Source organism: Scyliorhinus canicula, chromosome 8, assembly GCF_902713615.1.
Source record: "Scyliorhinus canicula chromosome 8, sScyCan1.1, whole genome shotgun sequence".
NCBI classification, from domain to species: Eukaryota; Metazoa; Chordata; class Chondrichthyes; order Carcharhiniformes; family Scyliorhinidae; genus Scyliorhinus; species Scyliorhinus canicula.
This window is the reverse complement of record NC_052153.1, coordinates 77,937,303-77,961,294: the sequence shown is the minus strand read 5'-3', so window position 1 is coordinate 77,961,294 and position 23,992 is coordinate 77,937,303. Positions and strand designations below refer to the sequence as shown.

Genomic DNA, 23,992 nt, shown 5'->3' with positions numbered 1-23,992 from the left:
GGCGGATGAAAAGTGGGCAGAAGTTCAGGGCCGGTAGTATTGCCGGTAAGGTATAGAAAGGAGGTGTTCCGAGTTACAAATGAGGTACCAGTGGGAGGTCATTTGGAAATCAGGAAAACTCAATCTAAAATCCAGAACCATTTTTATTGGCCTGGACTACATAAAGATGTGGTTAAATTTTGTCAATCATGTCACACATGCCAAGTGATAGGGAAACCTCAAGTAGTGATAAAACCAGCGCCCTTAATACCCATTCCAGCATTTGAGAAACCTTTTACAAGGGTCCTAATTGATTGTGTAGGACCGCTGTGTGTCATGTGAATATGCTTAAAAGGTACTTTGAAAGGGAAGGAGAGAAAAAGGAAGTTTTAATGATTCTAACTCAAAGTGACGAACCAAATCCAGATGACTGAATTTGACATACCTCATATTAAATTGGAAAATGAGGATGTTCTTAAAAATTGAGATGAATTGTTAAGTTACCTTCCAGAGGAAAACAAACTGACCTGAAAGAGTTATTGATATCACATGGGCAAGTTTGTAGAGATAAATTGGGAAGTACTAAAATGGCTATACATGATGTAGATGTGGGAAATGCTGTTCTTATCAAACAACATCCATATAGACTTAATCCTTTAAAATTGGCACAGGTTAACAGAGAGATTGAGAGTATACTAAAAAATGACATAATTGAAGTGGGTTGCAGCCAATGGAGCTCACCCATAGTGATGGTACCTAAACCAGACGGTACCCAACGGTTGTGTGTGGACTATCGAAAGGTGAATGCAGTTACAAGAACGGACTCTTACCCTATCCCACGTTTGAAGGATTGCATTGAGAAAGTGGGACAAGTTGCTTTTATTTCCAACTTCCAGACATGGAAAGAACATTTAAAACATCGTATGGAGTTCTTTGATCGACTTCAGGGGGCGGGTTTGGTGAGGAACCTAGCCGAAAGTGAATTTGGAGAAGCCCAAATCACTTTCCTTGCGGAGTTTCCGATACCCTCAAGACGAAGGGAAATAATGCGATTTCTTAGCATGAGTGGATTTGATCGAACCTTTGTGCTAAAGTTTTGTGGCGTGATTACTCCACTGATGGACTTGCTAAAGAAACATCAAAACTTTCAATGGACAGCGGACTTTCAACAGGCATGTGACTGCCTGAAAGCTGTGATAACCGATGCTCCTGTATTGGAGAATTGCAAGGGACTCTGTGATCAGATTGAACTGAAGTATCTAACTTTAAAGAGAATTGCCGAGGCGTAGAGGAATGGATGGATCGTGCATTGACTTTCTTGTTTAAAGAGACTGTCAATCGAGAAGGATTTTGGTTGGAGGAAGAAGAACAGGAAAGATGGATTTTATTATTATGCCAGTTTGCGTGTGTTTCTTTTGTGAAACGAGAAAGTATATTTACTGTGTACATTTCTTAGTGGATGGTGCAAAAGTGAAAAATAAAACCATCTTGAAGTTGATGGGTTTTTTTTTCTTGGGGGGAGGTGTCATGTGAGAGTATCTTTAAGAAATGGATGTTTGTGCAATGTACCTTTAAGAAATGGAGCAGCTCATATTACTGAAGTGATGTCAGAGGGTGGGGGTAGCTGAGTTGAGCTCACTTCTGCTTTTAGTTTCAGTTTTGAGAAAAAAGAGCTTGAGTGTGTCTGTGTTTGCAGTAAGCTGGATCTGCCGTGATCTCTGCCAGGAAAGATTATCTCTGGTTGAACTCCATGATACATTTTGGGGTTCTGAAAACGCCACTCCCATAACAAAACGGAGAGCGAATTTAAACTGCAAAATTTGCTAATACACCACAAAGATGCGCAAGTACCAAAGGTCGGAAGCAGCAGCCTTTTGTGACATTTCTTTTTTAAGTCCTAGGCTAGACAAAAAGCTGTGAGGCAACAGAAGGCAGTTCAGAAGCCATGGCAGGAAGAGGCTGTCAAAGAAATACTGCCAGGTGAGCAACTGCATAGGATAGGCAGGTCTGAGAATCAGGCCAGAAAGGTGGTTCCAAGAATTGTCGTGATTGGAGTGAAGGAGGCTGGAGAAGCAGGGGCAGCTACAAGGAAAGGCACAGGAATGAGAGTGTGCAATCTTAACCCAAAAGTTAAGTTAAGAAAAAGGAGTGCATGTAGGCGAGGAGGGAGAGTTAAGGATTAGGAAGTCAACATTCCATCACAGAGATTCCGCTTCTGGCGGGGGAAGAGAGCAGTCGCGGGTGGAGGAGCTCCTGGGGGGGGGGGGGGGGGGGGGGGAAGAAAGTTGCATCCCGCTCCTCGCCGAGAACTTGCATCCAAGCACGCATATTCATTCGTATGGGCTCCCCGCAACAAGAGAGTGGGGACGAAGAAGAACCCGGACTCCAAAGCAAATTAAAGTGGAGACCTGGGCGCTCATTAGTGGAGCGATCCACCCCCCACCTCCCCACCCCACGCACGGCAGCAGAACGCGGGGCAGGATGAGCGGCGGCCCGGACCAAAGCAGGGACTGAGCCAGCAGCAAGGACTGACACTCACTCCCCCCCCCCCACTCCCAGCGGCGACTACCACGAGGCAAGCAGCGGAATAAAGAGGGACTCCCGGCCCAACCAGAAGCCTCTCTCTCTCTCTCGATCCTGGGTGAGTGAAGGGAAAAAAAAGAACTTCCCCTTTTTAAAAAGAAGAACTTTGAAAAGTGTGGTGAATGTATTACTGCTACCATTCACCATTGTATTACATTACATTATATTGTATTATGTTGATGCCCTTGTGGGCTCCGCCTATGGCTCCGCCCCCTCGGGGCAAGGTATATAGATCTGCAGCCTGTAGGCGTCACTCAGTACAGAGCAGTCGCAGGCAGGCACAGTTCCAGCTGATTAAAGCCACTGTTCACTTCAACTCTCCATCTCGTGTGAATTAATGATCGCAGCAATTTAATCAGCTACAATATCGCTATGGAAGCAGCCCTCAAACCTGATCGACTGGAACTTGACCCACAGGCAGCTGAAGCTAAAGGAATTTTTTTGCACTGGCTCCACTGTTTTGAGGCCTATCTCGCCGCCTCCATTTATCAAAACCACCATCTTCCAATCCGCCCGGAGGATCGCCACTACACAGCCTTTGAGGCAGACGGCCACCTCTTCCACTTCCTCCGGGTCCCCTTCCACGTCACCAACGGGGTCTCGGTTTTCCAAAGAACGATCGACCGAATGGTGGACCAGTACGGGCTGCGGGCCACATTTCCGTACTTGGACAACGTCACCATCTGCGGCCATGATCAGCAGGACCACGACGCCAACCTTCAGAAGTTTCCCTAAACCGCCCAAGCAGTCAACCTCACCTATAACAAGGAGAAATGCATTTTCCGCACCACCCGACTGGCCATTCTCGGCTATGTCGTGGAAAACAGAGTCCTAGGGCCCGACCCCGACCGCATACTCCCCCTTCTGAAACTCCCCCTCCCCCACTTCCCCAAGGCCCTGAAAAGATGCCTCGGGTTCTTTTCATATTATGCCCAGTGGGTCCCCAACTATGCAGACAAAGCCCGCCCACTTATCAAAGCCACCATCTTCCCCCTGACGACTGAGGCCCACCTGGCCTTCAGTCGCATCAAGGCAGATATTACCAAAGCCACGATGCACACGGTGGACGAGTCCATCCCCTTCCAGATGGAGAGCGACGCGTCAGAGGTCGCCCTCGCCGCTACCCTTAACCAGGCAGGCAGGCCCGTACCCTCAATGCCTCTGAGATTAAACACTCCTCAGTCGAAAAAGAAGCTCAAACCATTGTGGAAGCTGTGCGGCACAGGAGGCACTACCTGGCTGGTAGGAGGTTCGCCCTCGTCACCGACCAACGGTCGGTAGCCTTTATGTTCAACAATACACAGCGGGGCTAGCTCAAGAATGATAAAATCTTGAGGTGGAGGATTGAACTCTCCACCTATAACTACGATATTGTATATCGTCGAAGGAAGCTCAACGAGCCCCCAGATGCCCTGTCCCGCGGCACATGCACCAGCGCGCAAGATGACTGACTCCGGGCCATCCACAATGACCTCTGTCATCCCGGGTTCACGTGGCTTCTCCACTTCATCAAGGCCCGCAACCTGCCCTACTGCACCAAGGAGGTCAGGGCCATGACCAGGGACTGCCAAATATGCGCGGAGTGTAAGCCGCACTTCTATCGACCAGATAAGGCCCACATGGTGAAGGCATCCCGGCCCTTTGAGCGCCTCAGTATCGATTTCAAAGGCCCCTCCCCTCCACTGACCGCAACGTGTATTTTCTTAACGTCGTTGACGAGTGGTCCCGCTTCCCCTTTGCCATACCATGCACCGACATAACCGCGGCCACTGTCATTAAGGCCCTGCATAGTATCTTCACCCTGTTTGGTTTCCCCACTTACATCCACAGTGACCGGGGATCCTCGTTTATGAGCGACAAGCTGCATCAGTACCTGCTCGCGAAGGGCATTGTTTCGAGTAGGACTACCAGCTACAACCCCCGGGGAAACGGGCAGGTGGAGAGGGAGAACGCAATGGTATGGAAGGCCGTCCTTCTGGCCCTACAGTCGAGGAGTCTCCCAGTTTCCCGCTGGCAGGAAGTCCTCCCTGACACGCTCCACTCCATTAGGTCACTCCTTTGCACAGCCACGAACGAGACCCCTCATAACCGCCTATTTGTTTTCCCCAGGAAATCCACCTCCATGGTCTCGCTTTCGTCCTAGCTGATGACACTGGGGCCTCTCCTCCAAAAGCACGTGAGGAGCCATAAGTCCGACCCCCTGGTCAAGAGGGTCCAGCTCCTTCATGCCAACCCCCAGTATGCCTACGTGGCGCACCACAGCGGCCGACAAGATACAGTCTCCCTCCAGAACCTGGCACCCGCTGGTTCCCCTGTGACCATCACCCACCCCCCCCCCCCACCCTACACCGAACACCGCCCGCCCCTACATGGCCTAAACCCCCCACCCCCCATCGCCGACCAACAGGGATGAAGCTCCAGAAGACACGCTCCCGGAGTCAACACCCATGCACGCATCGACAAGTTCAACACCCGTGCCCGCAGCGAAACCAGAGCTCAGGCGATCGCAGCGAACGATCAAGGCGCCGGACAGACTCGATCTGTGAGCCCACTTCACCCCTGCTGGACTTCAATTTTTAACAGGGGGTGAATGTGGTGAATGTATTGCTGCCACCATTCACCATTGTATTACATTACATTGTATTGTATTATGTTGATGCCCTTGTGGGCTCCGCCTATGGCTCCACCCTCTCAGGGGAGGTATATAGATCTGCAGCCTGTAGGCAGCACTCAGTACAGAGCAGTCGCAGGCAGGCACAGTTCCAGCTGATTAAAACCACTGTTCACTTCAACTTTGCGTCTCGTGAAAATTGATGGTCATGTCAAAAAGAAAACTTTTAAAGAGAGAATGTTTTCACTTTTTTTTTTAAAAATTCTTGAAAAGAGTTTTATTTTAAAAATGTTAAAGGAGAGAAGGGAGGGGGAAAGAAAAAGGGGGAGAAAGGAGTGGGAAAAAAAGAAAAGAGGAAAAAAGAAGGGGGAAGGAAAAAAATGCCAGAAGGGAGCCAAAGCAGAGGGAGAAGGGGCACCAAAAGCAGACGGGGCGATAGGCGAGCACTGGGCCAGGGGGAATTGGAACTGGAAGGCAGCCTTTGCCGAGGATATGAGGGAACATCAGCAGGAAAAGAAGTCAGAGGCCGCAGTGCAGGCAGCAACGGCAAAGGCGGAGGTGCAGCTCACCCTGGGCAGAGCAGAGGAGAAATTAGAAGCCCAAGAGGAGAAACTGGAAGCCCAAGAGGCGACCATTAAGGAGCTGGACAAAGCCGTGACTGACATGAGCGACCGGATCACGGCCCTGAGAAGGAGGTGGCGAGACTGGGCACAACGCAGGAGAGCCTGAAGGGCAGAGTGGACGATCAGGAAAACCGCTCGAGAAGGCAAAATGTCAGGATAGTGGGCCTGCCAGAGGGGATCGAGGATACAAACGCCACGACATACGTGGCCGAGATGCTGGGTAACTTAGTGGGGAGGAAAACTTTCCCCAACTCACCAGAAATGGACAGAGCACACCGGTCGCTGCGCTTGAAGCCCAAGGCATGTGACCACCCAAGGGCAGTTATAGCTCAACTGCACCGGTACCAAGACAGGGAAACAATCCTGTGCTGGGCCAGGCAAAACAGAACCTGCAAATGAAAAGGACACTTCATTTGAGTTTACGAGGACATTGGGGCAGACCTAGCCCGGAGATGGGCCGAATTCAATAGAGCGAAAGCAGCTCTTCACAAGAACGAAGTGCATTTTGTATGCTGTACACAGCGTAACTTTGGGTCACATACCAAGAAAGAGAATACTTCTTTACAGCTTCCGCCGAAGCAAACACGTTTGTCGAGGAACACGGGCTGAAAACCAACAAGATAGAAATAAGGGGTCCCTGGCAAGGAGCAACAGCACGCCAACGGGGGGGGGGCAAGCCAGGCAACCCCCCCCCCCGCCATTGCGAGTGCACCCTGAACGGAAAGCAAACCACTGTAAGGGAGAAGCGAGACAGTAACCCCCGAGAGGGGGGACCACTACACTAGCAGGAAAGTTAGTGCCGGGGACATGCAACAAGCAGGGCCGCAGCGCACCCCAACAAGGAGTAAAGCGCCATGCGGGGGGGGGGGAATCACTCAACAGAGGTGGGAGAGCAAACGGGGATAGGAACAGGGGAAAGAGGGACAAATGAGGGGTATACTGGAGGGGGGGGGGAGAAGGGGGGGTGAGGGACCAGGGCGGGGGGGTACACAGAGAAGGAGGGACAAACAAGGCTAGAAAGGGAATAGCAATCGGGCTACAACGTACCACAACCAAGGGCTCAGAACAAGGATTCGCTGCAAGCACCCACCCAGTACGGCCTCTGGACGAAGGGAGACCCCAGAGTGCAGGGGGCTACCCGCGTGGTAGATGCACAGTGGGCGGCCATGTTGGATGCCCCGGGACAAAGGGAAACCCCGGAGCGCAGGGACCCGACTGCATGGAGAGAGCAGTGACAGCGGCCATTCTGTCGGCACCCGAACAAAGGGAAACCCTGGAGGGTAGGGGCGCGTTAACCAGGTAAGTATGGTTAATCCCACAGGAGCAAGCGGACAGAAGCCCCCCCACCAGGATAGTCACCTGGAACGTAAGGGAACCCAACGACCCAGTGAAAAGATCCAGAGTCCTCACCCACCTAAGAAATATGAAGGCCGAAATAGTCTTCCTCCAAGAGACACACCTGAGGGAGCAGGACCAACTGCGGGTAAGAAAGGGTTGGGTGGGACAAACCTACCATTCCTGCTATGGGACGAGGGCCAGGGGGGTGGCAATACTGATCAGCAAGAGGTCGATGTTTCGGCCGACAAAGACGGTTACGGACTCAGGGGTACGGTACGTCATGGTCAATTGACTTCTTTGTGGTGGGGAAAACTACATCCGGGGATAGACAAAGTGGAATACTCCGCAATTGTGATATCCGACCACGCTCCACACTACATGGACGTGAGGCTGGAGACCCCACATGGAGGTTGGACATTGCCCTACTAGCTGACAAGGCCTTCAATGAAAAGCTATTGCGGGCCATAGCAGTGTACACGGAGAACAACCAGAACGGGGAGGTCTCACCCTCCACATTCTGTGAAGTGCTAAAGGCTGTTCTAAGAGGGGATATCATCACTTTCAAAACGCAAAGTGATAGGGAGGTAGACCGTAAATACTCCAAGGCCCAAAAGATCAACGTAACCGTCAAGGCCTTCTACCAAGGGCTGTACACGTCAGAGCCCCCAATGGGGGAGTCCGGGATGAAAGGGTCCCTTGATGGACTGGACACACCAGTCCTGGGGGAGGGCAGAAAACAGGATCTGGAAGCACAACTAGCACTGGGAGAGATCATGGACAGCATTAGCTCCATGCAGGCGGGGAAGGCGCCGGGACCGGACGGATTCCCGGCGGACTTCTACAAAAAATCTGCGACAGCGCTGGCCCCGCACCTGCGGGAGATGTTCACAGACTCGTTAGCTAGGGGCACACTGCCACCCACGCTAGCACAGGCCTCAATCTCGCTGATACCTAAGAAAGATAAAGACCCAACGGAATGTGGGTCATACAGACCCATCTCTCTGCTGAACGCAGACGCCAAAATACTGGCCAAAATCCTAGCCAAAGGGCTAGAAGACTGCGTACCAGAGGTGGTCGCAGAGGATCAGACGGGCTTTGTCAAAGATAGACAGCTTACCTCGAACATCAGGCACCTGCTGAACGTGATAATGACCCCCTCCGGGGAGAGAACACCAGAGGCGATTGTCTCACTAGACGCAGAAAAGGCCTTTGACAGGGTCGAATGGAATTACCTCAAAGAGGTACTGGAGCGGTTCATGCTTGGAACAGGGTTCACCTCCTGGGTAAAACCACTATACAACGCTCCCATGGCGAGCGTACAGACCAACAATACCAACTCCCAATGCTTCCAGCTGCACAGGGGCACCAGACAAGGATGCCCAATGTCCCCACTGCTATTTGCCCGAGCGATCGAGCCACTAGCAATCGCACTCAGAGCAGCAAAAAGCTGGAGGGGGATCCAAAGGGGCAGCAGAGAGCACAGAGTCTCACTCTATGCAGATGACCTGCTCCTCTACATTTTGGACCCACAAAGCAGCATGGACGGAATCATCGCGCTCCTGAAAGAGTTTGGCGCCTTCTCGGGCTACAAACTCAACATGAGCAAAAGTGAGATCTTCCCAGTACACCCGCAAGGGGGGGGGGGGGCAGCACTAACGAGAGTGCCATTTAAACAAGCCCGACACAAATTCCCTATCTGGCATCCAAATAGCTCATGACTGGAAAGGGATCCACAAATGGAACCTCACCAGTCTGACGAAGGAAGTTAAAAAAGGACCTGCAAAGATGGAACACAGAGGGAGAGTCCAGATGATCAAAATGAACGTATTGCCCAGGTACCTCTTCCTACTTAGATCCATTCTGATCTACATCCCCAAGGCCTTTTTCAAAGCACTAGACAAACTAACTACGGCAGCAATTTGGCCTGATCAAAATGTTGGACAAAGCTCCCATCTGCAACAACCATAGGTTCACACCAGCGCTGACTGACGCCACCTTCAAAAGGTGGGGACAGGACGGAGGGACACTGACAGTCAGGGACCTATACGAACTGACAGAAAAATTCCAGCTAGCCAGGGGGAACGAGCTAAGGTACCTGCAACTCAAAAGCTTCCTACGAAAGAAGTCAAGGATGTACCCACACGACAGACATTACTGGAACAGTTACTGGACGCAAGCATACTAGATAAAGGAAACTGTAGCGACATGTATGACCGACTGGAAGAAAAGGCCGACACCGTACTGGACGCAACAAGAAAGAAATGGGAGGCAGACCTGGGGATTGAAATAGGGTGGGGACTCTGGAGCAAAGCACTGCATAGGGTCAACTCCACCTCCAAGGGCAGCACGGTGACGCTCATGGCGCCACGGTCCCAGGTTAGATCCCGGCTCTGGGTCACTGTCCGTGTGGAGTTTGCACATTCTCCCCGTGTTTGCGTGGGTTTTGCCCCCACAACCCAAAGATGTGCAGGGTAGGTGGATTGGCCATGCTAAATTTCCCCTTAATTGGAAAAAATAATTTTTTTAACTCCACCTCCACGTGCACAAGGCTCAGCCTGACGCAGCTAAAAGTGGTACATAGAGCCCACTTAACAATAAACCGTATGAGTAGGTTCTTCCCGGAGGTGGAGGATAGATGTGAACGGTGCCAAGTAGGCCCGGCCAACCACGCCCACATGTTCTGGTCTTGCCCCAGACTTGTGGGGTACTGGACAGCCTTCTTCGAGGTAATGTCCAAAGTGGTGGGGATGAGGGTGGAGCCATACCCGAAAGTGACAATATTCAGGGTTTCAGACCAGCCAGATCTATTTGTGGGGAGGAGTGCGGACGGCCTTGCCTTTGCCTCCCTGATCGCCCGCCGTAGAATCCTGTTTGGCTGGCGGTCAGCAGCACCACCCAAAGCTGCAGACTGGCTGTCTGACCTCTCAGAATCTCTCCAAATGGAGAAAATCAAATTCGCCATCCGAGGGTCCGCCGACGGCTTCCACAGAACGTGGGAGCCATTCACCCAATTGTTTCGGGACCTGTTTGTGGCCAATGAGCAAGCAGAAGAATAGCCAGGTAGCCAAGAATCAGGGGAATGTGGCCAAGGCATGAGAGGGAGAAATAGACCCAGGGGGGACAGCTAAACCTAAGAGGAAAGAAAGGCAAACCACACGATGGGGGAGGGGGCAGAAGGGGGGGGGGGGGGGATGGGGGGAAGAGTGAAGAGACAGGGAGGCAGGGAAATGATAGCCGGAAGGAGGGCACGGGAAACGATAATAAACTTGGCATCTCCAGGAACAGAGAAGAAGGAGAATCCAGGCGAAAGACGGGACAAACGGCTGAAGCAGAGATGGGCACGAGATGACAACGGCAGCGAAATCCATCCAGGAGAAGCAAGTGCCAACACCAACACCAAACCCATTCGAGTATTGCCCACTGTAATTGTTTCTCCGGCACCCAAATGTATATCTACCTCCTCAGTCTTCGCCCCCCCCCCCCCCATCTTCCCCCCCCCCACCTCCCACAAACAGATGCCTACTTATGTGTTGTAAATAATATTGCCAATTGCACAGAGTTGCTGCTGTTGAGCTGGTGCATAATACCTTACCAGTAACTTTATTTTATTTTTAATTTCTTTTTTATTATTACTTTTTTTTTGGTATGTTTGTGTATGATTCTATATATACCACACCTCACAAGATTCAACACAATCTCGCAGGATGTTGCAATGTTGATCGCACCCACAATGACAGGGAACACCTTTTAGCAAATCTGCATATTAGAGCAACACAGTAAGCCTCACTCTAATGTACAGATTCCGAAGGTACCTGAGGCTTTGGGATTTTACCCCATCGCTTCAGAGATCTAGGGCGAGCGCCGTTTGATATTGGTCCCACAAACTGGGATGAGGCGGATCAGTCTGGCACTGCCAAGGTGCCCAGGTGGCACTGCCACCTGGCATGGGAACTGCCAGGTTAGCCCTGGCCAGGGTGGCAAGCTGGCACCTTTTGCTCGCATGATCGGGCCAGGGTTGCCTGGAATGGGTGTTTGGGGGAGGGGGGAGGGGTTGGGGATTGTTTCGGCTGCATCGGAGATCGGGACACCATTTAAAAATGCCACCCCGATCTCTCGCTACACTGGGGCGTTCTGGCGAGCGGAGCTCCCCACTGAACATAACGGGGCTATGCGCGGCCTCAGCCGCGTGTTCCCCATTCAGGCCCCTTATTCAACGCAAGTCACGTTGAATAGCGATGTGTTTACCGGCACTGCGAGTGCAAGGAAACACGCAGCTAAACGTGCTCGCTAGGGGACAGTGTTCCCTTTGGGGAGAATTGCGCCCACAGTTTTCCATCCATTTATTTCCAGATGTGCACTCCTTACATGGACAACATTGGTAAGACTCTCAGGAGGTGTAGGGAGGATGTGAAGCAGAGCTTAATAGTAAAATGAAACAAATGGTAATGAGCTGGATCTTGCTGCTTACGAAGATGGTGGAAGTGAATTCGACCAAATCAGTGATTCCAAAAGGATGTTAAGGGAAATAAACTTGCTCAGCGCTGGGTATAGAGCAAGCTAATGGGAATGACTGGATTGCTCTACAGAGACCCAGCATGGACTCAGTGGGCCAAATGGCCTATCACTGTCCATAATGACTCCATGACTTAGTGAACTGAAGAGCTACAAATCTGGGGCTGGTTTAGCACAGTGGGCTAAACAGCTGGCTTGAAATGCAGAACAATGCCAGCAACGCAGATTCAATTCCCGTACCAGCCACCCCGAACAGGCGCCGGAATGTGGCGACTAGGGGTTTTTCACAGTAACTTCATTGAAGCCTACTTGTGACAATAAGCGATTATTATTATTAAGGGGGGGGGAATAGGTTCTTCCCGGAGGTGGAGGACAGATGTGAACGGTGCCAAAGAGGCCCGGCCAACCACGCCCACATGTTCTGGTCTTGCCCCAGACTTGTGGAGTACTGGACAGCCTTCTTCGAGGCTATGTCCAAAGTGGTGGGGGTGAGGGTGGAGCCATGCCCAATAGTGGCGGTCTTCGAGGTTTCAGACCAGCCAGATCTATTCCTGGGGAGGAGGGCGGACGCCCTTGCCTTTGCCTCCCTGATCGCCCGCCGTAGAATCCTGTTCGGCTGGCGGTCAGCAGCACCACCCAGAGCTGCAGACTGGCTGTCCGACCTCTCGGAATCTCTCCAAATGGAGAAAATAAAATTCGCCATCCGAGGGTCAGACGACGGCTTCCACAGAACGTGGGAGCCATTCATGCAACTGTTCCGGGACCTGTTTGTGGCCAACGAACAAGAGGAAGAATAGTCGGTGGCCAAGAATCAGGGGAAAATGGACGGGAATCGGAGGAAGGTAGCTGGGGAGGGGAGGGCTACGGGTTCGTAATGGGGGTTTGTTCTCATGGTTTTATGCTTATTTATTTTTCTTGTTAATTTATTGTTTTTGTATTGGAGGGGAGGGGTTACTGTTTTTCTCGTTTGTGATAAAATTTGTTGTTGAAAACTTTTTTTTTAATATAATTTTTATTGGAATTTTTTACAACTTGAATAAAAATTATTCCAAAAAAAAAGGAAGGACAAAGCCGCAAGCGACAGTCTGATGGCAAGCTAAGGTCCAAAACCAAATTGTAAATAAATGCCTATAAACATGTGCCTCGGCCATATTGGGGAATGTAAAATATGTATGCCGGTTAAAGGGGGTGGCCACAGTTGTTATTATGAAGATGCTTGCCTGTAAATATACATGTTAATTTTTGCGTGTTTTTTTTCTAATAGTTTGTAATTTGTTGGATATAAAATATGGAAACTCAATAAAAAACATTTCCCAAAAAAAAAAAAATTATTAAGGGGTGGGTGGGATTCTCTGGTCCACCAGCTGTGTTTTCCAGCGCGGCTTGCCCCCGCTATCAGCGGGATTCTCCATTCCCGCAGCTGGCTAATGGAGTTTCCCATTGTGGCCACCTCATGCTGCCGGAAACCCGCAGGCGTGGGTGCGCTGACAACGAACTGGAGGATCTCGCTGATGGAGAATTCCGCTGAAGATTTTCCACTGAAATTGCCCTGCTGTAAAAATCAACCCAGCATTCCTTAATTATAATATTTTTGCCACAGAGGATTAAACAATGAAAGTAATCAATCAGTGTGATTATAAAGTCACAACTGTCCTACTGGGGCTTAAAACAGGGTAGGAATTTGATCAAAATCATGTGTCAGGTGAAAAACAGATAGATCACTGAGTTAGCCTTCATCCTGCTGACCAGAGTTCTCACCGGTGGGAGGTTCATATACATACAACTTGGGGGGCAAGATCCCAGATACCATTTTCATTTTAGCCTTGCTGCCAACTCCTGATCCCATCCACTAACTACTGGAATGACAAAATAGAGAGGGAGCCGTTCTAGCTACAGTGAGGTTTTGGAAACGTGTGCAAAAGTGATTTGTGTGTGTAAGAGAGTGAGCTGCATATGTGAGAGAAATTGAGCTCTGCGTGTGTGAGAGAGAGTGAGGTGTATGTGTGTGAGAGAGTGAGGTGTGTAAGAGAGTGAGGTGTGTGTGTGAGAGTGAGGTGTGTGTGAGTGAGATGTGTGTGTGAGAGTGAGTTGGGTGTGTGTGAGTGAGATATGTATGTGAGAGTGAATTGTGTGTATGAAAGAGTGAGGTGTGTGTGTGTGAGAGTGAGGCGTGTGTTTGACAGAGAGTGAGATGTGTGTGAGACAGTGAGGTGTGTGTGAGAGAGGTGTGAGTGAGAGAGAGTAAGATGTTCTAGCTACAGTGAGGTTTTGGAAACGTGGTTGAGAGTGATTGTGTGTAAGAGAGTGAGCTGTGTATGTGAGAGAAAGTGAGCTGTGCATGTATGAAAGAGAGTGAGATGTGTATGTATGAGTGAGGTGTATGTGTGTGAGAGAGTGAGGTGTGTCTGTGAGTGAGGTGTATATGTGTGAGAGAGTGAGATGTGTGTGAGAGAGTGAGGTGTGTGTGAGAGAGAGTGAGGTGTGTGTGTGAGAGAGTGAGGTGTGTGTGTGAGAGAGTGAAGTATGTGTTTGAGAGAGAGTGAGATGTGTTTGAGAGAGTGTGGTGTGTGTGAGAGAGTGAGATGTTCTAGCTACAGTGAGGTTTTGGAAACGTGGTTGAGAGTGATTGTGTGTAAGAGAGTGAGCTGCGTATGTGAGAGAAAGTGAGCTGTGTGTGTATGAAAGAGAGTGAGATGTGTATATATGAGTGAGGTGTATGTGTGTGAGAGAGTGAGGTGTGTCTGTGAGTGAGGTGTATATGTGTGAGAGAGTGAGATGTGTGTGAGAGAGTGAGGTATGTGAGAGAGTGAGATGTGTGTGTGAGAGTGAGGTGTGTGTGAGTGAGGTATGCGTGAGAGAGAGAGTGAGGTGAGTGTGTGTGAGAGAGTGAGGTGTGTGTGGGAGAGTGAGGTGTGTGTGTGAGTGAGGTGTGTGTGAGAGTGAGGTGTGTGTGTGAGAGTGAGGTGTGTGTGGGAGAGTGAGGTGTGTGTGTGAGTGAGGTGTGTGTGTGAGAGTGAGGTGTGTGTGAGAGTGAGGTGTGTGTGAGAGAGAGAGTGAGGTGTGTGTGTGAGAGAGGGAGGTGTGTGTGAGAGAGTGAGGTGTGTGTGGGAGAGTGAGGTGTGTGTGTGAGAGTGAGGTGTGTGTGGGAGAGTGAGGTGTGTGTGTGTGAGAGTGAGGTGTGTGTGGGAGAGTGAGGTGTGTGTGTGAGTGAGGTGTGTGTGAGAGTGAGGTGTGTGTGTGAGAGTGAGGTATGTGTGAGAGAGAGAGTGAGGTATGTGAGAGAGTGAGATGTGTGTGTGAGAGTGTGGTGTGTGTGAGAGTGAGGTATGTGTGTGAGAGAGAGTGAGTTGAGTGTGTGTGAGAGAGTGAGGTGTGTGTGGGAGAGTGAGGTGTCTGTGTGTGTGAGGTGTGTGTGAGAATGAGGTGTGTATGTGAGAGTGAGGTGTGTGTGGGAGAGTGAGGTGTGTGTGTGAGTGAGGTGTGTGTGTGAGAGTGAGGTGTGTGTGAGAGTGAGGTGTGTGTGAGAGAGAAAGTGAGGTGTGTGTGTGAGAGAGGGAGGTGTGTGTGAGAGAGTGAGGTGTGTGGGAGAGTGAGGTGTGTGTGTGTGAGAGTGAGGTGTGCGTGTGAGAGAGTGAAGTGTGTGTATGAGAGTGAGGTGTGTGTGTGAGAGAGAATGAGGCATGTGTGTGAGAGAGAGTTGTCTGGTTATGCTCTTGGCGTGGTCTAAGCGGCTTCCTTGATGTGCACTCTGACAAAGGAAGGTTCAGACGTGGAGATAACTTCAACATGTTTATTGAACTATTTACAATTCTCCTACTCGGGTTTGCCACTACTGTTAATCCTTCTGTAGCTACTCAGACTGACAAACCAGTCTGCTACAATCCACGTGGTGGGTGTAATGTTGAATCAACCTGTGTCTGTACTCACTGAGTGTCTCCACTAGAAAGAGGAAGATCATGTGTGCTGTGTCCTTTATATATGGGTTGGTGTAATGCCCTCCTGTGGTAGTGTCACCTCTGTGTGTATCGTGAATGCCCATTATCGTTAATAATTTGATTAGAGATAATCAACATGGTTTTGTGAAGGGTAGGTCGTGCCTCACAAACCTCATTGAGTTCTTCGAGAAGGTGACCAAACAGGTGGATGAGGGTAAAGCAGTTGATGTGATCTATATGGATTTCAGTAAAGTGTTTGATAAGGTTGCCCACGGTAGGCTATTGCAGAAAATACAGAGGCATGGGATTCAGGGTGATTTAGCAGTTTGGATCAGAAATTGGCTAGCTGATAGAAGACAAAGAGTGGTGGTAGATGGGAAATGCTCTGACGGGTGTCCAGTTACTAGTGGTGTGCCACAAGGATCTGTTTTGGGGCTGTTGCTGTTTGTCATTTTTATAAATGACCTGGAGGAGGGCGTAGAAGGATGGGTGAGTAAATTTGAAGATGACACTAAAGTCGGTGGAGTTGTGGACAGTGCAGAAGGATGTTACAAGTTACAGAGGGACATAGATAAGCTGCAGAGCTGGGCTGACAGGTGGCAAATGGAGTTTAATGCAGAAAACATAGAACATAGAACAGTACAGCACAGAACAGGCCCTTCGGCCCTCAATGTTGTGCCGAGCCATGATCACCCTACTCAAACCCACGTATCCACCCTATACCCATAACCTAACACTCCCCCCCCCCCCCCCTTAACCTTACTTTTTAGGACACTACGGGCAATTTATCATGGCCAATCCACCTAACCCGCACATCTTTGGACTGTGGGAGGAAACCGGAGCACCCGGAGGAAACCCACGCACACAGGGGGAGGACGTGCAGACTCCACACAGACAGTGACCCAGCCGGGAATCGAACCTGGGACCCTGGAGCTGTGAAGCATTTATGCTAACCACCATGCTACCCTGCTGCCCATAAAAGTGTGAGGTGATTCATTTTGGAAGGAATAACAGGAAGGCAGAGTACTGGGCTAATGGTAAGATTCTTGGTAGTGTGGACGAGCAGAGAGATCTCGGTGTCCATGTCCATAGATCCCTGAAGGTTGCCACCCAGGTTGAGAGGGTTGTTAAGAAGGCGTACGGTGTGTTAGCTTTTATTGGTAGAGGAATTGAGTTTCGGAGCCATGAGGTCATGTTGCATTTGTACAAAACTCTGGTGCGGCCGCATTTGTAGTATTGTGTGCAGTTCTGGTCGCCACATTATAGGAAGGATGTGGAAGCATTGGAAAGGGTACAGAGGAGATTTACAAGAATGTTGCCTGGTATGGAGGGAAGATCATATGAGGAAAGGCTGAAGGACTTGAGGCTGTTTTCGTTAGAGAGAAGAAGGTTAAGAGGGGACTTAATTGAGGCATACAAGATGATCAGAGGATTAAATAGGGTGGACATCGAGAGCCTTTTTCCTCGGATGGTGATGTCCAGCACGAGGGGACATAGCTTTAAATTGAGGGGAGATAGATATAGGACTGATGTCAGAGGTAGGTTCTTTACTCAGAGAGTAGTAAGGGCGTGGAATGCCCTGCCTGCAACTGTAGTGGACTCGCCAACACTAAACGCATTCAAATGGTCATTGAATAGGCATATGGACGATAAGGGAATAGTGTAGAGGAACTTTAGAAGAGTATCCCAGGACGGTGCAACATTGTGGGCCGAAGGGCCTGTACTGCGCTGTAATGTTCTATGTTCTATTGGTCGTGACCTATCTTACTGACCTATTGGTTGAGAGTCTGTGTGTCATGTCTCTGGTGCTCCCTCTAGTGTCTAGCTAGTCTACGTGTACTTACATTAACCCCTTTAGGTGTCTACAGTGATGCATATCACTACAAGAGTGAGATGTGTGTGTGAGAGTGAGGTGTGTGTGTGTGTGTGAGAGAGTGAGGTGTGTGTGAGAGAGAGTGAGATGTTCTGGCTACAGTGAGGTTTTGGAAACATGTGTGTGAGAGTGATTGTCTGTAAGAGAGTGAGCTGCGTATGTGAGAGAATGTGAGCTGTGCATGTGTCAAAGAGAGTGAGGTGTGTGTGAGAGAGTGAGATGTGTATGAGAGAATGAGGTGTGTGTGAGAGCGTGAGGTGTGTGTGTGTAAGAGTGAGCTGCGTGTGCTTGAGGTGTGTGTGTGAGAGAGTGAGGTGTGAGAGTGAGGTGTATGTGAGAGGAAATGAGGCATGTGTGTGAGAGAGAGGGAGATGTGTGTGTGGTAGTCACCACTGTTGTATATATATCACATATGAGGTGTAATACAGTAAGGCTCCTGTACTACAGGTACGGGGGTAGATCCCTGCCTGCTGGCTCCGCCCAGTAGGCGGAGTATAAATGTGTGGGCTCACCGAGCTGCAGCCATTTCAGCAGCAGCTGCGGGAGGCTACACATCTCTGCGTAATAAAGCCTCGATTACACTCTACTCTCGTCTCGTCGTATTTGATAGTGCATCAGTGTGAGAGTGAAGTGTGTGTGTGAGAGTGAGGTGTGCATGTGAGAAAGTGAGGTATGTGTGTGTGAGAAAGTGAGATGTGTGTGTGAAAGTGAGGTGTGTGTGTGAGAGTGAGGTGTGTGAGAGAGTGAGGTGTGCATGTGAGAGAGTGAGGTATGTGTGTGTGAGAGGGTGAGGTGTGTGTGAGAGTGAGGTGGTGGCTCTGATAATCTGGGGGCAGTGGAGGAGTTATAAGAGAGTGGAGGGAGCATCAGTTTTTTTAGATCCTGATTCATAATAACCATCGGTTTGTACCGGGTGGGATGGATGGTGTGTTCCGGAGATGGCAAAGGGCGGGAATTAGGAGGATGGGGGGTCTATTTATAGACGAGAGCTTCACCAGCTTGAAAGCCTTGGAGGATAAATTTGAATTGCCAGCAGGGAATGGGTTTAGGTATTTGCAGGTGCGAGACTTCCTGAGAAAGCAGGTTCCGGCCTTCCCGCTGCTGCTGCCATGTGGGATACAGGATAGAGTAATCTCCAGCACCTGGGTGGGAGAGGGGAAGGTATCAGATATTTACCAGGAGCTTTTGGATGCAAAGGAAACTCCAGTGGAGGAGCTTAAGGCCAAGTGGGAGGACGAGTTAGGAGGAGAGATAGAGGCGGGTCTATGGGCGGATGCCCTAAGTGGGGTTAATACCTCCTCATCATGTGCCAGGCTTAGTCTGATACAATTCAAGGTAGTCCACTGGGCACACATGACGGGGGTCCGGATGAACATGTTTTTTGGGTAGAGGACAGGTGTGCGAGGTGCGCGGGAACCCCAGCAAATCATGTCCACATGTTTTGGGCATGCACGGAGCTTAGAGGGTTTTGGCAGGGTTTTGCTAAGGCAATGTCCACGGTGCTAAAAACACGGGTGGTGCTGAGTCCAGAGGTGGCGATCTTTGGAGTGTCGGAAGAGCCGGGAGTTCAGGGGGCGAAAGAGGCCAACGTATTGGCCTTTGCCTCCCTGGTAGCCTGGAGACGGATCTTATTAATGTGGAGGGACTCGAAGCCCCCAAGTGTAGAGACCTGCGTTAGTGACATGGCTGGGTTTCTCAGTCTCGAGAAGATAAAGTTCGCCTTAAGAGGGTCAATGGTTGGGTTCACCCGGAGGCGGCAGCCGTTCGTCGACTTTCTCGGGGAAAATTAAAATGTCAGCAGAAGCAGAATTCCAAAGGGGGGGAGGCGGATTGATGTTTTGTAGTTGGGGTGTGTGAAGAATGTGATGGGGGGGTAAATGTATATTGTACCATGTTTATATCGCTATTATTGTTATTATTATAAAAATTTGCAAATACCCTAATAAAAATATATTTTTTAAAAAGAGGTGTGTGCAAGAAAGTGAGGTATGTGCGTGAGACAGTGAGGTTTGTGCGTGAGAGAGTGAGGTGTGTGCGTGAGAGAGGTGAGTTAGTGTGTGTGAGAGAAAGTGAGGTGTGTGCGTGAGAGGTGTGTGTAAGAGAGAGAGGAGATAGTGTGTCTGTTGTGTGGGAGAGAGAGAGTGAGATGTGAGAGAGAAAGAGAGAGGTGCGTGTGAGGAAGAGATGTGTGAGGGAGGTGAGATGGTGTATGTATTTATGTCTGTATTGTGTGTGTGTCTGGTATGAGAATCAAGCTTTCTCGATTAGTCCTCCCATTAACCAATTGAACCGAAGAAGCAGCATCACTCCTCTCATTAAAAATGACTAACTTAAGTACTTTTTTTAATAAGATACATTTTTAATTATAATAAATATACATATAAAGGAAATAGAAAAGACATCCATAAATTATGTTTTTGTATGTTTGTACCTATTGCGCAAACACAATCATTTTTTTGTGGTTTAACTCTTCATCACAATAGGAATGTTTCTCAGGGGTTCCATCAGTACCCTTGGGAGGTCAGAAGGGTCAGGAACGTTTCGGAATCCCGGACTTATATGGTTCATGCATTTTTCTATCAATCTTCCACCAAAGTCATGGAGAGAATGTATTAAAGAAATTCCCAATGGTGTCATTTAATTACAAAGCAAACAAAAGTTAGGAGCAGAAAATAGTAATCTCACCAATTTCATTTGCAACCTTTATTAGCTTCTCCTTAGTTCTGCTGATAAGTACAATATTTAAACCACGCTTGGCAAACTGTGGAGAAAAGAAATCTGGATGGCATTACATGTCTTTCTAAATAGTCACAAACTGATGCCTATCCTATATAGGAGTCAACTACCAACCCTCATTCTGGCAACTGCCGGGATCAGGTGATGCTGCATGAGGTGCTTGTGAACAACACTACCGTAACATGCCACAATATTATCCCCAGAATGGGGAGGCGTGGCGTGACAGTATTGTTACTGGACTAGTAATCCAAAAACCCAGGGCAGATGGTGACATTTAAATTCAATAAAAATCTGGAATTAAAAGTTTCATGATGACCATGAAATCATTGGTGATTGTCATAAAAACCCATCTGGTTCTATTGGGGAATTCACTCTTAACTGCCCAGTGAAATGCCCCAGCAAGCCACTCAGCTCTCGGGCATGAACGACAAATGCTGGCCTTACCAGCGATTCCCATATCCCATGAAAGTCTAATAGAAAAGCCGTCATTGCAGCATACCTATGATCTTTCTGCTGCACAGTTAAGCTAAGTTAGCTGGATAGCTGGCTTGTGATGCAGAGTGAGCCCAGACAACGTGGGTTCAATTCCCTCACCAGCTGAGGGTATTCATAATGGTCTCACCTTGTCCCTCGCCTGAGGCTAGGTGATCCTCAAGCTAAATCATCACTAACCAGCTCCCCCCCTCAAAGAGGAAAGCAGCCTATGGTCATCTGCAACAATAGTGACTTTACTATATGTTACCCTCAGATGACCCTGCAGCAAATGGCACAGCCTGAATTCAGTTTACTTTTGCTGGCAGTTTACCCTGAGCAGAGAGATGTCCCAGATATTTTATCTGTGGGGATCAAGATAGGTGAGGCCAAGCAGCCAACACTGTCGTTCAGTCACCACACCTACATTCTTTCATGATGTATCATGAAATACCACACACGCAATGGGACAATTCTGAAGATCCATCTGGCTCAGTGGTTGGCTTGGCATTCTCAGATCTTAGAGATGCTATCTGGATAGGAATTTCACTTCTATTTCAGATGTGGGTGTTGGCAGGAAGGCAGAAAGTATCCCACCATAAGGGCTTGCAAAATGCAAAATAAATTGCTGGTGAAAACTAGGTGGAGAGGACAAATAGAAGCCATCTTTGTACTCACTACATGATAAGATTAGGAAGGACAGGAAGATATGGGCTCAGAACCAAAAGTTCAAGTATCTAGTATCACTGTTCTTGTTTTAGTTATAATAACAAGTCAGAACATGCATACATCAAATGGAGGTTCTGAACAAGGGATATACATTTCACTACTTGAAACCACTGGTCTAGGGTGGCACGGTGGCACGGTGGTTAGCACCGCTGTCTCACGGTGCCGAGGACCCAGGTTCGATCCTGGCCCCGGGTCACTGCCGTATGGAGTTTCCACATTCCCCCAGCGTCTGTGTGGGTCTCATCCCCACAACCCAAAGATGTGTAGGTTAGGTTAACTGGCCAAACTAAATCACCCCTTATATGGGAAAAAAAAATTGGATACTCTAAATTTAAAAAATTTAGTTGTGCCTAACTTCAAGGCAGTGGATAGCTTCTCTAGACTCAAATGCAAAACCAGTCTTTAGCCCATCAACAACAATGTGGTCACTGAGTGTCAGAATAATTATGCTCTTCAGACCACATACCTGGAAATACTGATACGCAAATAAATGCAGCCTTAAATTAAATCCAAAGAAAACGGTTACTCAAAAGAAGCAATTATGTTTTATAACTTATGCAATATGAAGAAATCGGAAAGAGATCTCACCTCGTGCGCATATGCTTTTCCAATGCCATCTGTTGCACCAGTGATGACTGAAAATAAATATAATTAAGTGGTAATTTCCCATAGTACATTAACTTAAATATCACTTTTGTGAATATCTCAAAAAGCAAATAAAGTTGAAATCATGGAATGCAGGGATAAATTCATGCATTTGCTCTCCAGGCATTCAATAAAACCATGGCTGGTTTCATTTAAACCTCAGCTTCACAAAGTCTCACAACCCTCAAAGAGAAAAATGTTTTACTTATCTGTCTTAAATGTTTGACCCCTATTCAGTAGCCCTTAGTTCCAGATTGTCCCTCTCAAGAGGAACATCGGCCAAAATTGCCTGGCCTTTCCCGCTGGCAGGATTGGCCCACTGCCATGGGTTCCCTGGTGGCAGAGGGTGCAAACAATGGGTAAACCCGTTGTAGATGGTGGAAGATCCCACACCAGTCCATGGTGGGCTGCCTCCACTACTGCAAAAATGCTGGAGGGGGGGGGGGGGATATTGTCTATCCTGCCCATTTTCATTTTTATGTTTTAATCAATTCGATTCTTACACTTCTTTACTCTTCTACACTCCCGCAGATTCAAGCCAGCCCATTCCAGGTATTAGTCTAATAAACCTTCTCTGAACTGCTTCCAATGCATTGCAATATTTCCTTAAATAAAGAGTCAAAAAACATACACTGTTAAGGGCCAGGGTTTAGAAAACTCCAAAGTATATCATGGAGTTCACCTGACCTACAACTATTTATTAATGTTGGTTACAGGGAGCACAAGGGCCTGCCTTTCATGTGTTATGCAACAGAGGCCTCAACCACTTTTAATCAAAAACAAAGTTTATTCTACAAATTTAGTTAGCATTTTTATAAACACACAGTAAGCATTTTTATCAACTACAAACATAAATACCCCACACAGATACAGTACTCTATGTACAACCCTTAATAAATCCCCCTTTAACTGTTTCAATTTAATAACAACATCTCATAAACCAAAAAACCCTTTTACCAAAACAGTAGGTAACTAATTATTGGTTTTCTTCCTTGGAATGATTCTTTAAAATTGAAAATAGAGAGACAGGCCAAAATACTTCTCTTTCTGATCCTACAGCAACCAAATGAGAAAACGATAGCAAAAAACTATCGTTTGCATATTCTCCCCGTGTCTGCGTGGGTTTCACCCCCACAACCCAATGATGTGCAGCTTAGGTGGATTGGCCACGCTAAATTGCCCCTTAATTGGAAAAAAAAATTGGGTACTCTAAAAAAAATGTAAAATAGCCTGCCGTCCTAGGAATCAATCTGATGAACCTTCATTGCATTCTTTCTATGGAAGGCATGTCCTTTCTTAGATAAGAAGACCAAAATTGCACACAATACTCCAGGTGTGGTTTCACCAAGGCCCAAGGTATTTCAACATTTCCCAGTCTATCACTATTTAAATAATATCCTGCCATTTGGTTTCTGCATCCGAAGTGGGTAACTTCATATTCATCCATGGTACATTGCATCTGCCACATATTTGCCCACTCACACAAGTTGTCTAAATAATCTTGAAGCATCTTAAAATCCTCCTCACCACTCACCTTCCCACTAGGTTTCTTCTCATTAGAAAACTTGGAAATATTACTTTTGGTTCCCTCATCCAAATCAGTGATGTATATTTTGAAAAGCTGAGGCCCAAGCACTGTGGGACCTCACTCGTCACCGCCTGCACTTCGGAAAAGACCCATCATCCCTACTCTGTTGCCTGTCTGCTAACCAATTCTCAATCCATGCCTATATTACTCCCTATGTTGCCCCAGTCCATATTTCCCCAAACCCATGCACTTTAATTTTACACACTAACCTCATATGTGGGACTTTTCAAAAGCTTTCTGAAAATCCAAAAATATCACATCCACTGGTTCACCTTTTTCTATTCTAATAGTTACATCCTCAAAAAACTCCAGTAGGTTTGTCAAACATGATTTCCCTTCCATAAATCCATGTTTACTTTTGTTGATATT

The 23,992-nt window shown here is 48.3% G+C and overlaps 1 protein-coding gene across 3 annotated transcripts in view; it reads right to left on the bottom strand.

Moving 5' to 3' along the window:
- hsd17b3 (hydroxysteroid (17-beta) dehydrogenase 3) overlaps nt 1-23,992 on the bottom strand; it is a 97,048-nt gene that overhangs the window by 65,664 nt on the left and 7,392 nt on the right. For all 3 annotated transcript variants that reach the window (XM_038804787.1, XM_038804790.1, XM_038804789.1), the window contains exons 2-3: nt 21,979-22,025; nt 20,140-20,215 (exon numbers count right to left, since the gene is read on the bottom strand). In XM_038804787.1, the coding sequence (XP_038660715.1) occupies nt 20,140-20,215; nt 21,979-22,025 (123 nt within the window). The remainder of the gene's footprint in view (nt 1-20,139; nt 20,216-21,978; nt 22,026-23,992) is intronic.